The following is a 15644-nucleotide window of genomic DNA, read 5'->3' as shown; positions in this document are numbered from 1 at the left end:
GGAATACGGACAGACATCAATAAACGAGCGAGAGGTATTTAAGTCTCTAATATACAGTAAAGTGTCCAGTAATCTTGAATTTAAACATATCGTTTGAAAACAATCCCGGAAATTACATTATTGTTAATTCTCCTTTTTCAAACTAATACTAAATGACACAAGCCGTATTAAAAAAATTAGTTGAATTTGGCTTAAACGTTAGCAATAAAATTAATAATGGCAATAAATCATAATTATACACGATAAATTTTCATTAAAAATTTTATTAGCAGGTTTATTGCCGACATACGAAACTAGATATGCCATTTCTCTCACCGTTAAAATACATATTTCGCGTTGGAAAAAGGACCGAGCCATTAAAAATTCGTACAAATCAGAAAGACGAGAACAGTCAAACGGATCAAAGATCGGGTAAACATAGTTTCGGCAGGAAACTCAGCAAAGGAAAATTCCCAAACAAACATCTTTTTCGACGATCTTCCGATATAAGTTGCGAAGTGGAATCATGCGTGGAAGATTCTGCGCTCCCAGACGTTTGCGACACCGAAACGAAAGTCAGTCTAACGGGCAAAGAAATTTGTTTATTAAATGAAAAGAAATTGCTCGCGGCTGCATCCACGCAGACGAACGCGTCGAAACCGCGACGAAAACGTAAAAATTTCAATTTCCACTCGAAACATCCGAATTTTTACTTTTCGAAGATCAAAAACGCTGTGATCACGAAGAAAATCATTAGAAACCCAAGTGAGAACAGGTTCTCGGTCCGTGGAAGAGTGAATCGAGGAAATTATCCGTGGTCGAAGGAAAAATGTTACGGGGAATGTTCGTGCAAGTCGAAAAATAGAAACGGCGATATTGAAACGATTACGGACGATAAATTCGAAAAGAAATTTTCTTTAAATAGTGGAGCCCATCAGCCACAAACTGTCTCGTATTTGAGCGAGCAAGATACGGCTGACAATACCAGCACCGAGGAAGACTTGGGTGTCACGTCTTCGACTTCCGTTTCCGTGGATTTGCAGCTAAATGTCTGCGACAGTTGCAAAAGAATCGATGAATTCCGCCGACATCGCAAACCAAGGACATACACGATAAATAAATCGTCTCGAAAACTAAACGAGAACGATTGGTGCGATAGAATACATTGCGTGGGCACGACTTCTAACTTGACTTTGTCCTCGCAGAGTTTGTCTGATTAAATATTGTTCGATGCATATGAAACAAAATTCGGTTAGTATTTCACACGAATAATGATAAAAATAGAATTATCTGTAACTTTTAATTGTGTTTATTCAATTGCAATACAAATGTTATTTGACACAGTGCTGCTGGCTTGTTCAACAGTATTATAATAAAATATACAATTGGTGATTTATTATATACATGTATACTTCCATGAGACCGTATACTATTCTTCTTCGTGTAAGACATTTTTGCATTATCTTGAACAGTCCATTTAATTAATGAAAATCGTAACAGTCCTCACAAGTTCAGTCACATGTACGTACAGTGAGCGATGACACTGTTCAAAAAAACAATTTCATATCGACATTGTTATAATGAATTGTTTACAATTTGTGTACATGTTTCAGTTTTCCACAGATTGCTGTATATTTCATACACATCTGCTAATATGTACATGTATATTCCCAATTTTTATATACATAGTAAATCATTGACTATCCAATTGCTAATTAGATACTTTCATTACTCAATGTGTCATTCTCACCTCTATTATGTCGATAACAATAGAAACACAAAAAATATTGTAACACAGTTGTTGGAATAAATGTTCCAAACAATACTGTTGCAAAGGTTATCGTGTACGCTTCTATTCGTTTTTTCCAATAAAAATTTTCGAACCTCGACGCCTCGCTTCTGATCATTTATATACATTGTGATTGGATAACCATAATTAGCACGATTGGTCCGAAGTTATTGAAAAACGCACAATTGAAGTTTTTGGTTTTTTTTTTCTTCAAGGATTGTTCTTGGCGACTGCAGCTGCAGTCACCGTGTTCGCGGCGAGTGCGTGGGTCTTGAAAACCGCCCCCGAAACCGCCACGAACGTCCCAAACACCCCGTCATCGCCGTCGGTGTTTTTCTTGAAATTGTGCACAGAGTAACGATTGTATAGTCCCCAGATGCTGTTCATCAGTTTACTATTGTACTTCAGCGGCGTGAGCTCCCTACCTGCGTATAAAAACGTTAAATTATATAAATGTTATTGACTATTTAAACCGTATTACAGACTCCTCTCGATTATCGTCCTGAACCTTGGGTCCGCGCCGGGACAATAATTTTATAGGGAGAAATACTTCAGACCCTCGTAAATTCATTTTTTTGCCCAAACCCCGAGCCTCGGCAACAAAAGCGGAAGAACAACAAAGTATGCGCTTGACAGATTTCACGCCCCCCTCTCCAGTGGTGAGGATAACGCCTGGACAATAATCGTATAGAAAAAACCAGACGATAATCGAAAGGAGTCTGTATAATGTATGTCATGCAATTTTTTTCTAAATATTCTACTTTTACTAATTCCATAATATACATTCTCTTTTTATTATGTAAATTTGTTTAGAGGAAAATACTGTGGGATAGTGTAACTTCGGTATGACATATAAATTATACAGTACGAACACAGATAGCACATTACACCCTGAAGACGGCTTTAAGGCGCCTTAGACCTAAAATAGCCGTAAAATGGGCGTCTTTAAGGCGTCATGTACTTTCTGGGAATGGATAACTATAATGTCTGCCGGCAGATCTAGCAGTCCCGAAGACAGAAAAGACATCTAGTGTAATCTCGATAAATACCTTGCTGGGGGGACCTCACATTGAACATGTTTTCTTTGCCCGATTTCTCTTTCTCCTCTATCGGCGTTATCACAGTATTGCGTTCAAGATTGCGGCGGACTTTGCACGCTGCAAATGCACCCTGCGGAATAGCGGCCATTTTCTTACAGGCTGTAACACGAAATAACGAATACGTACAACGATATATTTTACAGTAAGCCAAATGCACTTTAAGACGCTCATTTTACGGCTATTTCAGGTCTAAGGCGCCTTTAAGCCGTCTTCAAGGCGTCATGTGCTATCTGGGTTATAATGTTTACGGGTTACAAATTAGCAACAAAATAAAAATGATGTGTTTTATCGTTTATCTTTAGTATCACATTTTGAAAATACAATATTTACATTTTCATGAAATGTAAATAATTACATTATATTTATATGTTTTCTATAATATGTAATATTATGTTTTTCTTGAACTGTAGGGCTTTTGTTGAAAACGAAAATTGTAGGGGCGAATTCAACGCAGAAAGAAAATCATAAAATTCAGAGGAAGTATATTATCAGTGTTTAAATTATGATGTCGTTCGTAGAAAGATTATTATTCACATAAATTTCTATGATGTTTCATGTTTTCAAAATTTCCAATTTTCTCTAATTTATGTACACGGTGTTACTTAACTATATGAAGCATGTAAACGAAAGTTTACAAATATATCCCTTTGATTTTGTACTCGTTTTAAGTCACAGATTCGGAGCTGCACTTGATAATAATTAAAATTCAGTTTTCTGGGAAAGAATCGTAAACGTACTCGATTGGTATTATAACATTCAGTATCTAATTACCGTAACAGTGTTATATAATATTATTATATTCGTCGATTCCTTACAATTCAATTATTTTTCCGGTGTATGCTCGTTTATTAATATTTACCATCCACAGCTGAGCTATTTATAAACCGAACGATAAAAATCATCGACACAACCTATACGATCCTCAGTGTCTATCTAAACAACGAATTTTAACTAATTCACTAATTGCACCCTATCTGTTGCATACGTTCCAATTTCTATTCCTATCTCTGTTGTACTACATTCGCTATCTGCATTAAAGTTTTGTATCGATATTTCCCCGTGTCTTTGTGTTAAGGGAGCTTTTATTGTCCCGTTTAAAATAGAATAACAAAAATTTATGACATCGTAACAATTCTTTGTCCAAAAAATAAGGTTAACCAAATAATCGGGATAACAATTTGTATTTATCGCCGCTCAACGTAGATATAATCCTAATCTTTTGAACGGTACTCTCTATCCAGTGTCAAAAATTGTCAGTTTATCATGTTGCATATGCGTATTTAAGATTGAAAAAAAAAACAAACGAACCAGTGCAGCTTTCGAAGAGCAGCTCGGCGATTTCCTTTTTAGTGATAATCTTTTTAGGGTTTCGGTCACCGGTCGTCTTAATTTCCGGAAGTGGGCCTCTGAAAACACTGTTCAGTCTTCGGTATGGATACCAGATAGCCCGAAACCACATACAATCACGATCAAACAGCTCGAAAACAGTCATCAAAGCAAAAAAAATCCTTCACAAGATATTCGCCTCGTGTCGAATAATAATCTCGAAATACGAAAAGTTGCACCTTTTTTTGGTCACTGGTTCTTGTATGTATCGCGGGCGCGCGTTGTTTGCACGTTGCAACGTTGTACTGGCTTTACGTGGCAATACTGAATCGAATTTATAAACTCAACCGTAGAACAAACGGGGAGAGGGATTCTCGACGAAAGACAAAACTGAAATGGAGAGAAGAAAAAACATCTTTTTAATGGCACGAGCGATATCGGCGTCCTTCGCGATCTTCGTCGGCGCGGAGACGACCACCACGACTTTCTTATCTCGCTAGACCTTCCACGATTTAAAACAGTGCAATGCGTGTATTCTTCGATAAGATACGAGATGCGTTATACCTACACATAGATAAACAAGGTCTGGAAAAAACTATCGATTACTCTCTTGTTTTCTCTAAGATCTCGTTGATTTATTGTTTCAATTAAAAAGTATGTAAGTTATTATTGAAGAATCAGAGGAATTATGTAAAGATTGCACAATTGGTGATAAAAAAAAAAGACTGTGAAGTTATTGAGAAATTTGATGAGAAAGTTTCGGGAGGATTTGTTTCAATCCAAAACTAATAGTACGATCTGCCGTACATCAATTTTTTATTCAGAACAAATAAGGGTTCTAAGTAGTCTTTCTAGTGTGTATATCAAAAGGAACAATTTGAATGAAATTTTATTAATAACCATGTGCGTTAATAACAGAATATAAAAGTATATTTTTAAGTATAATGATTTCTCGGTGGAATCTTATTGAAATTTTGTTAGATCTCCAAATGTACAAAATCCGTAATCCATAGAAATATGTACAAACAAACTTTAAGATATGAACACATATAAGGAATGTTTGTATTAACGAATAATTTTATGATTTTAAGTAATAATTTTTACTCGCATGAAAACCTATTTTACAGTTTGTTTTAGAAGACTTATTCATGTTACTTTAATTACAGAATTTTTATTTCTTTAAACGAAGCTAGACAACGATACTCCCACACCCATAACATATTCTGTTTTGTTTAAATGAATTAGAATAAATTAAAATTAATGCATTGAATTGTTTAAAATCAATTAATAAATTGAATGTTCTTATTTTAAATCAAAATATTTGGAATCGCAAGCAGTTTTTCAAGCACGAAACTTGCACAGCAATTTCGTAGGTATATGTTGAAATTTTCGTACGTGTTTGATATCTTGAAACTTTTAGAAACAATATATCGGATAACTGTACGTAATTAGATGGAAATTTCCCGAAGATATTAGTCACTCAAAAAGAATTTTATCAGACCGCGCAACGAAATAATTATTTTTCGATTACAATTTTTATATCATTCATCATTTTAACACATACCGATAAACCTAATTGATTTTTATCGATGTTTTTGTTTACTTACTTTTACAATGACAATTTTTCTTTGCCATAAGCTTTTTATAAATTGTAATTGAAGTGTTAAAATAGCAATATTTCCAAAATACAAACACTGATGTGGCTAAAATGTAGATTGCAATTTTACGTTCTAAAACGGTACAAGTCCTTCGTTAAACATAGTAAGGTCATAATACTGTTTTCACAAAAAAATGAAAACGCTTAAAATGCTAAAATGTAAATTTACATTAATATGTTTATGTATTTTTTTATTACTTGTACTTTGAAAATATTAACATTTACTGTTACTCTGAAATTTCTATTAATCAATCTAATTAATCTCACGAATTCGTAATAATTTTGTACTCTCATTAAAATGAATTTTATTGCGTGCTCAGAGACACGTACTCACGATACTTGTCAATAGAGATAACTTTCTATTATGCACGTGTGTATATATCAACACTACAGTTTCATTTGACATAACACATTTTTAATAGTGAACAAATTCTAAAATATTGCATATGCATTGATGTGTACATCAAATATCGGAATTTTTGAAAACTTAAAAGTTTTCAGTTATTTAAATGTCCTATTAACGCGAGTATACGGTTATTATATGTATACGCATATTTTTTTTCAAAAGGTTATCTCTTGAACCTCTGTTTAGTGTAGTGAACTTCGTCATATGATAACATATTCATTAACCTGATTACAGTATAATGCATGAACGAGGTGATTCAGTGTAAGTCTGAATTTTACATGGTCATACATAGGACAAAGCCTCATCCACACTGATCCATTCATTAAACCTAATTTATATATAACTTCAGATGATCACTAGCTGTAGCAACAAAAGGTGTAATATTTTTATTAATAAAACGAAAATTGCGATAAACTTTAGTTACTTAATGTACATGTATGGAAGACAAAGTGATTGTTTATATAAACTTTTGATACAAATCATTTTATATCAATGTATAGTAATTAATGAAGGTTAATTATATTAATTTTTTTCATAGCCGTGGCTCCAAACAGGTTTCCTTTTTTCAATGAAGCTTTTGATACCCTCCTGAGCATCTTTCATTTTCAAATTATTAACCATTTTCTCGGTTCCCAAGAAATATGCTGTCGACATGTCGAGGTCCATTTGTTCATTTAAAAATGTTTTTCCAATGTGTATCACTGAGCGACTTTTTGTATTTATAGCCGTGGTAATTGTATTAAGTTCTTCTTCTAAATATGAAATGCAGTATTTGGTAAAATTGGAATATTCTAACAACTGAATTTTTCAGTGACTTACCTAATTTGTCATTTGGCACTACTTTACTTACAAGGCCCACTTCATATGCTTCTTTTCCACTAATGGTAAAACCTGTGAAAAGCATGTACATTGCAGTTTTTTTGGGTACATTTCGAATCAATGGAATGCCTGGTGTAGAACAAAATATTCCAAGGTTGGCACTAAAACATAATTGTGCGAAATCAATATTTTATGAATAATAAAAAAAAATATAATATTAAAATAATATTTAATAAACATTTAATATTGTAAAATTATGTAATTTAATCATTTAAAAACCACTTACCCAGGTGTACTAAAAGAACTTCTTTCAGTACAGATAGCAATATCGCATGCAGCAACTAATTGGCAACCAGCTGCAGAAGCCAAACCATCCACAGCAGCAATCACAGGGAGTGGACTTTGTGCAATTGATCTCATCAATTCTGAGCATGTTTCAAAGATTTTCTTGTGATACTCCCCATTGTTAGCAGTCTAAACGACGCAAGCCAATCATTTCTCTGTGATGAATATAAAATCCTTACTATATTAAACAGACCCTCATCATCTCTGATTCGTGGTTTAATAACTAACCAATTCTTTTAAGTTATGTCCAGCTGAAAATACATTCCCTGGAGTAGCTCTGATAACAATGGACCTGAGATTCATATTATTTTCACAATTTTTAATATTTTCCAGGAGAGATTTCAACATATTCATGGATAAAGAATTACGAGTAGTAGGATGATTTAATGTTATTGTTTGTACCTAATTACAATGGTAAGAACAAATTAGTGTCTTATATTGTACAACATTAGAGAATACATAATATAAATTGATATAATAGCAAGAAATTTCTTGTTGACAGTTTAATATAATACTTACACCATTAACTTCTGCTACTTCTAAATATTTTTCTTCATTGAATAAAATCCTATTAGTAGAAAATGTCCTTTTAATATACATTCCCACCTGTAACATTTATACTTTTCTGTAAAACTAAACCGAAGATAAAATTAATTAAAGAAATGTGTTAATCTGTAGGTACTCTGTTGCATATAAAAAATACTTATATTAAATTTATTTATTTATAAGCTTACGTAAAACTAAAAATTACTAAAAGTTAGAGGTGACAAGATAGTGGTTTTAAATATTCCGCTGTTCTCAGTAGATTTCAATCGTGACATTTTACAACCATTGTATTGTATCAATAGTGATCCAATTATTTGACACATTATTATATAACTTAATATGTGTACATAAAAAACACTATACTAATCCTTTGTAAAAGTGATTTAGTACATATAAAAACTTCAATTATCATTGTAGGTTATATAACCATTTCTTTTGTATATATATAACATATTTACATAACAATTTAAATAAATAATAAAATACCTGAGAAAGAGCAAACACATTTTTCTTTACAAATTTCATTCTACGATGTTTTCAATACGTTATTTTATAAACCACCAACAATTAATTCCGCTCCACTCCCGTAAGTCCACTTTTTTCAAATGACCTGAAGCTGAAGTCATTGTACATATGTATATGTATATTATTGATATATAAATACATACTAATAATTGGTGATAACACCGATTTAGATATAGAATGTGCAGACGGTAAGAATTTGATATACCAACATGTGTATGTAAATAAGATTTTACCGGAAAATAGTTGGGGCCGAATATTAGTGTTTCTAAACAATTTATATCTTAAAAAATTGCTCACAAGTTGCTCCCTCGGAATCTAAAATTGCTGCCCATAGCATCGTTTATATTTAATAGTGTAGTTACAAGAATGAATGTAAGACTGGATTTAACCCAGACCTAGCCCAGATCCACCTCCAATGATCTTATTGTATGATATGTTGTTAAGGTCACTCTCCTGAGTGACCTTCAGAAATTTTTAGCCATCGGTCGTTGTTTATTAAAAAGTTATTAATAAAAAAAGATTTGAAGTAAAAACGGAATGCAATGAACAGTATGGGATATGGGGATTACCGAGTCGGTTAACCAATACGTAATTCCTTGAAAAAACATTTTATTATTTTCAAGATAATGAGTTAAAAAGAAGCATACATGATCTGCGCTAAAATTAACATATAATAATCATGTTTCAGTTCTTATTTATACAAGATGTACTTGCATTAATTGTGAATATGAAAAATGTGTACACTTACATTGTGTACAAATGTACAATTGTACATGAAATTGAGAATAATAGTATATATTTTATAATACTTTCATGTTTATAAAATAATTCGCACAAAATGAATTATAATCCCATTAATACTGTGCTGGCTGTAATAGGTGTTTGTGAAGGCGCGCTAGCTTGTCTTACACTCATTTCCCAAGTGTCTAATAACTGAGACACAGAGAAACGACGAGGAAGTTTTGTTATTCGTGCGTTCAAAGCTTTCTGAACGGCACAAAGGAAAGGTGTAGCGTATTCATGGGGTGCCATTACACAACGCGGAGGTGTTAGGGGATAGTCCGCAGGAACTGTAACTGATACCGGTGGTACGCATGGAAGATGACGATCGTCTAACCAGCATATTAACTGAATACACTTAGATCCATTTTGTTGTGCCGGATCAAGACTGACCTAAATATACATACAAAAATGTGATGTGAACTTGCACATTAGATAAGACAATGTAATATGAAAGCAAATACACCACCTTAAATCGTTGATCTAATCGAGCTATTTCACCCTGTAATACATCTGGTATCTCACTAGGCGATTCTTCTACCTTCTGCTTCCTTAATGGTGGCGGCAGACTTCTATTTTCACAAAAACAATTTCATTAATAGCAACTCATAATGAAATTAATCATAAATAGAATGTGAGTACTACGTACTTTATCTCTGGACCAAATAAAGCTTCCAAGCACGGTCCAAAAGTCCTCTGAAGTGTATGATTTACTACAGGACTCTGGAGATGTGTGCTTACTGCTTCCAAAAGTGGACTGAAGAAGTGATGTTCTTTAAGGGTCGTTACGGGGGGCCCAACACTCGCATCACTTCTCTTAAAGTCCACTTTTTCAAGAACTACCTCACATTTCAGTAATGTATCCATTGGCATGCGTTTACTGGGATTCGATAAAATTTCTAATAGCTTTTTCATCTTACTTAGTTTATCGACGTCTATAAAATAAATTCATACAACTGGTAATACATCTGTGCACATATGTACTGTTAATAATGCTCATTAGTAATTCTTTAATGTATAATATGTATTAGTAATAACTTACTTCCTTCATTGCCCATTTTGGCAATCATTCTCCGTAAAGGCTCGATATATCTGCTTAATTGCCTAACTTTTTCCCTATATGCTTGGTCTTCTTGTTGTGGACTTGGAGTAGCACCTACTCCTCCAGGAGTGTTCAACGAACTACTGGGCGACGGTGCCATACCTGGATTAAATATATTATATGTTATTGTCATTAGTGTCAGTTAATAATTTTAATGTTTAGTACAGAAAATAATTTTAACATACCCACAGATCGTTGTGCGCCTGCCATTATAGCGTGTTGTGGACTCGGTGACGGAACTAATGCTGGAGATGCTACCATCTGATTACTGTAACACATATTTTTTAACGCTTAATGTTTTTAACCATGTATTAATTTAGTAATGCATTCGTAAAAAGTATTCCAATATAATAACCTCGATGGTGCACCTAAACCAGCTGGACTTGGGGCTGATGGAGATGGGCTTTGTCGTAGAAACTGATTTGCTGTAACATTTCTAGGGCCTGGAAAACCGGTGTTTATCATTTCACCAGGCTAAAAATAATAATGTACATACATATTTTAAACTAACTTTAGAATGTAATGTTTCATATACAGAGTGTCTTTAGTATGTATTAACACATCTATTGCAATAGAATTGTTAGTTCTTCTGAATTATTTAAGTAATTACAGACTTATCCTACATTTGTGTACCTTTCGTTGCATGTGGTTTAGTTGTTGCTGCATTTGACCCGGACCTAATTGTCCTGGAGCAATTTGACTCATTTGTTGTGGCATGCTAGTTTGAATCCCACTCATGGATCCACCAATCTGATTACCGATTTGATTGGATAGTTGATTTTGCATTTGTGTCTGTAAAAAAGTATGTTTCATAACTTATTTTTACACTTGTTTCAAAAATGAAAAATACACAGAGTGTTTCATAATGTTTTAAAGTGTTAACTAATGGGTTAAAGTGGTAACAATGTAAACCAGTTATATTCACTTTGACTGAAGTGATCATTCACTATTAAATAAGTCTCACACATTAGAAAACACCCTTTCTGTTTCCTTATCAAGATAGATACATACTTGCATATTTTGTTGCATTTGTCCAGTAGGAATTGGTCCCATTTGATTGGGAACAACTTGATTCATTTGTTGAGGCATGTTTCCTTGTCCTATTTGATTCATTTGTGTCAACATTGAATTATTCTGCATGTTCGGAATTGTGCCCATGTGACCTATTGGACCAGTGGTTTGAGCAGGCATCATACCCATTCCTGGCATTTTATTTTGCATCCCTTGCATGGCCATAGGCTGTCCAGGGCGTTGATTTAAGCTTTGCAACACTAATACAAATAAATACTACAATGTAAATTGCTGTAGAACAATTTATAAGTATATTATCCTTTTAATATTTATTTACAAAAAAAACTTGCATCTATTGAAATATTATCATTGTAGTAAGGTGTTTACATAGATAAATTAACACAACCACTACTTTCTTCAAGAAAATATGTATTTGCCTGTTAGTGTCAAAGTGTTTTCAATAAAGTCGATGGCATATGGCCTGTCGCCCATTGACCCTTAGAAGATTTATGATAGGGTTTTTGAATGCGTGCGGTCTTGAAAGATGCACGATGGCGGAAGACCACGTTGGGTCATTCGGCTATCGGTGATGTAGGCTTGTTTATGAGAAACAGATGAGTGGAAGTTAGAGATGGCAAGCAACCCGTCGTTGCGTTGTCTTAAGAATAAGGACATTGTTCCTGAAGGATCTGGCCACGAAGTAGGGGATGCAAGGGTGCTTTCCAGTAAGAAGACTGTTGAGACCGCACAGCACTTACCCCAGAATTTCGAAGGAGCCTGGTTCTTAGTGAAAATCAAGGTGTCCGGCTAATATTTGTAATATGTCCATTTTATTTCATAATGCACTTATATAACAAAATAAATAATATCGTGAAAAACAATAATAGATTAGAAAATTCAAGTAGCTTCACAGCTATAAACAAAAAGCATATTGTTAAATATGGTAGGATCTCATAATTTATCTTTAGATGACGATGATACTTCTTCAGAACTCCCATCTGTAATAGCTGTTTCTTCTGTTAGAAACATATCAATTGCTTCCATTAAAGGGAAGTGAAAAAAGTTATGTACTTTTTTATCCAATTTACTTAAACATTTTTTTTTATGTTTTTAGATACTTCACCACCCTGTACATATTCGTAGGTAACGTCTGTAACTTCAAGATTTTCATCCAAATTTAGAAGTAAAATAAGAATGTCTTCGGGGCTTGTTTGTTTTAAGTCTTTAGGCCAACATTTTTCTTTCAACAATATTTTTAGATATGTTAGAGACTGATCGACTTGAAATCCTATACCTTTGTGTGCATCTTTCATTTCATCAATCACATCATATGTATATAATAGTTTTTGCACATAAATCTGTAATAAGCTTTTCAATTTACGCACAAGGTCAAGGACATTTGGCCCAGTAGGATCATAAGTACCTTGTTTTAGTATTTCACAGATACCTATCGCATCTGGTATTCGACTGCGTCCTAAACTGATGTACCATTTGCGTAATAGTTTAATGTATACAAATGTTAATCTGAACTTAATTCCTGGTATACGAGCATTATTAATGACAGGTTTATAAATATAACGTACTCTACTATCTGCTAGGTCAACTGCCATGCCACATTGCTCTTTAATCTCTTTTACAAGGTTTCTACATGTGCGTATTTTTTGCTTCCATGATTCATGTAGTAATTCTTCATCCATTCTGAGTTCTATATACTCTCGAAATTCAGTTTGAGATGGTGACTGAATTAATTTTATATATGTATCCACGTTATCTGAATCATATGAAGGTTCACTTTCTATAGAACTCTCATACTGTGAGTAATACATGTTTGTTAATCTTTCCATATTTTCAATCTTTGTTGCAACTGTGATATAGAAATTAAAGACAACTTAATAAACTTTTATAATAGCAGAGACTAGGTTAAGTTTTGATTCTCTATAACATGAAAATATCCAGTCAATTTCGAACATTATAATATTAAATGTAGTAGATTCTTCAAGTATTTTACTTTTAGAGAAGTTCTTCATGTAAAAGGAAACTTCAAACTTGAATGTTACTCTGATTAAGTTGTTATGATGCACAAACCCTTCTTCACACCATGACCTTTACAGTTTATGTGACTTGAAATGATACATAGTAAAACAATGTTTCAAATTATATTATATAAAGTTGAAAAATTTTGAATTTAAGGGGGCAGGATAAAAAAATACTCCAGGTAACAAATGATCAAGAAAACAACCTAACTTTAGGTACACATCTCTGGTTTAGATACATATATATCAAAACAGTTTTTTTCTGATTTGTCATGTTGAGAACGTTTTCATTGTTCGTGGCAGGGATACATTAATTTATCAATTTTTTATATGAATTATAGAAAAATATTTCTTTTCTCCAGCTTTTATTTTTTGTTAACTCTCCTGATACTAAAAAATAATCACACTTTCCTAATTACAATCATTTAAGTTGTAGACAAGAAATTGACGAATAAAACAAAAAAAACAGGAGTGTTCTGAAGTTGATGTGTATTTACCATCATACGCCATCAGGCATTTGAAAATTGAAATTCACTTATTTCCACTCGTCAGAAATGGCCCCTTGAAAAAGGTTTACAACACTTTGTTAATGTAAATATGAAATAAAGTTATGTAAGTACATAAAAATTAAGTCCAGTAAAATATACACAAATATCTATAAATTTATAGTAGAAACTAATAGAAATATATCCAAATGTGTTATACATTGTATAATACATAAAACATCCTCTTTCGATGCAGTAAAAAAATTTTTAACACAAAAATAATTTTATTTAAACAATTTCCTAGATAGATAAAGATATAATTATTTCATATAAATTATTTATAGCTTTATTAGTACATAAACTTACGATTTGTGGCTGTATTTGCCGGTGGTTGAGGAATTATTCCTTGAGGATTAGGTCCTGGTCCATTCATGTTCATCATTTGATTATTACCAGTTCCTTGACGTGCTAATGTTTGCAGTGCCCCAATAGGATCTGGCATTCCTTGATTTCCAGAGCCTGTTGCACCTGGTGCAGCAGCTCCTGCACCTTTCTTAGAATCTGAAAAGTAATAGTACAATATAACAAAATTAATTGATTATATTCTAGTTTTATGTACACAATGAAATATATTGTATGTATATATTACTTAGTTCTCTGACATGTAGAATCAGCCTGGCTACAAAACCTAAATATTCTTCCTGCAATAAAAAAGGTCCATCATTGATATTTACTTTAATACTTGAAATATAAGATTACAGAAGTTAATTCAGAACTTATCAAAGAGTAGGAGAAATTATAAACATTTATGTCTATGAAGTTGAATGTCTTATTAGAATATTTCTGATGCATACATACAAGGGAAAAAAGAAAACTATAACAAACCTTAGTTTTTGCCTTTTGAAAAACATGATTTTCCATATCAATACTATTTCTGGTAATGGGCATTCCAGACATCTGTACAGCTTCATCTCTGTGTAGAAAATACTCAGTAAATACAAGGGCTTATTTATTTACGTATACGAATGTATGCTTTTTAATTTTGTAGAAAAATGGTACACCGTACGATTCTTGTGCCGTTCTATTCTTTAATGTACATTATACGAATCATGTTAATCAAAATATCTCTCCATTTAAAATTTCTGAGTGTAAGTCAACTTACATTTTCGCAATTACACTTTGTCGAAAACTTTGCGTTCTCCAAGAATTCTCGTCTGTTGCCATTTTTACAATTTAATAATTAGCTAAACAATTAAAATAATCGTAACACTTTGTCTCATCAAGGTAACTTAACGACTAAACGCCTATATAGTGAACTATAAGTCCACTTTTCGATGAATAGCTTGTGCCATAAATGCATTTGTAAATAGCCTCTTTAATCACGTTTCTATGAAACCCATAAAATACATCATTCGATTTATGTGGTATAGATAACGTTTAGAATTTACTAAACGTTAAATTAATTATTTAATTAAAAACATTCTATGAACATCCGAAAAACAAATTCGAAACATTAAAAGTACTTAATTAATTAATTTTTTGTTATTAAAACAATATGACCGTTCATTAAAAAAAAATTGTCAATAATTCTTAGATATTCGGCTTAAGTCAAAAGAGGAGAATTTAAGCTATACCTAATATCACATCAAAACTGGAAATGGATTCATGAAAATGCCGTGGAATATTACTACTGCCTGGCCATCATGTCTGATACTTTTCTCCTTAACCTTAAAATAAATTT

The 15644-nt window shown here is 32.8% G+C and overlaps 3 protein-coding genes across 3 annotated transcripts; all 3 read right to left on the bottom strand.

Moving 5' to 3' along the window:
• Nucleotides 1-1933: 1933 nt before the first annotated feature.
• On the bottom strand, nt 1934-4466 carry LOC107190111. The gene is made up of 3 exons (XM_015578845.1): nt 4177-4466; nt 2818-2967; nt 1934-2193 (listed from the first exon to the last, which is right to left on the bottom strand). Exons 1-3 carry the CDS (start codon nt 4358-4360, stop codon nt 1979-1981), a joined length of 549 nt encoding a protein of 182 aa, XP_015434331.1. The 5' UTR covers nt 4361-4466; the 3' UTR covers nt 1934-1978.
• A 2313-nt stretch (nt 4467-6779) lies between these two features.
• LOC107190106 (enoyl-CoA hydratase domain-containing protein 3, mitochondrial) lies at nt 6780-8462 on the bottom strand. Its single transcript, XM_015578840.1, has 6 exons — nt 8454-8462; nt 7941-8027; nt 7650-7823; nt 7363-7550; nt 7077-7237; nt 6780-7009 (listed from the first exon to the last, which is right to left on the bottom strand). The coding sequence occupies exons 2-6, from the start codon at nt 8019-8021 to the stop codon at nt 6780-6782; spliced, it is 834 nt and encodes a 277-aa protein (XP_015434326.1). The 5' UTR covers nt 8022-8027; nt 8454-8462.
• An 873-nt stretch (nt 8463-9335) lies between these two features.
• On the bottom strand, nt 9336-15147 carry LOC107190076 (mediator of RNA polymerase II transcription subunit 15). The gene is made up of 12 exons (XM_015578803.1): nt 15066-15147; nt 14789-14876; nt 14553-14604; nt 14270-14464; nt 11386-11645; nt 11008-11166; nt 10730-10848; nt 10560-10642; nt 10315-10476; nt 9922-10207; nt 9742-9844; nt 9336-9665 (listed from the first exon to the last, which is right to left on the bottom strand). Exons 1-12 carry the CDS (start codon nt 15125-15127, stop codon nt 9336-9338), a joined length of 1899 nt encoding a protein of 632 aa, XP_015434289.1. The 5' UTR covers nt 15128-15147.
• Nucleotides 15148-15644: the final 497 nt, after the last annotated feature.

Source organism: Dufourea novaeangliae, unplaced genomic scaffold (genome assembly GCF_001272555.1).
Source record: "Dufourea novaeangliae isolate 0120121106 unplaced genomic scaffold, ASM127255v1 scaffold172, whole genome shotgun sequence".
Lineage (NCBI taxonomy): Eukaryota > Metazoa > Arthropoda > Insecta > Hymenoptera > Halictidae > Dufourea > Dufourea novaeangliae.
This window is presented reverse-complemented; position numbering and strand designations above follow the sequence as displayed.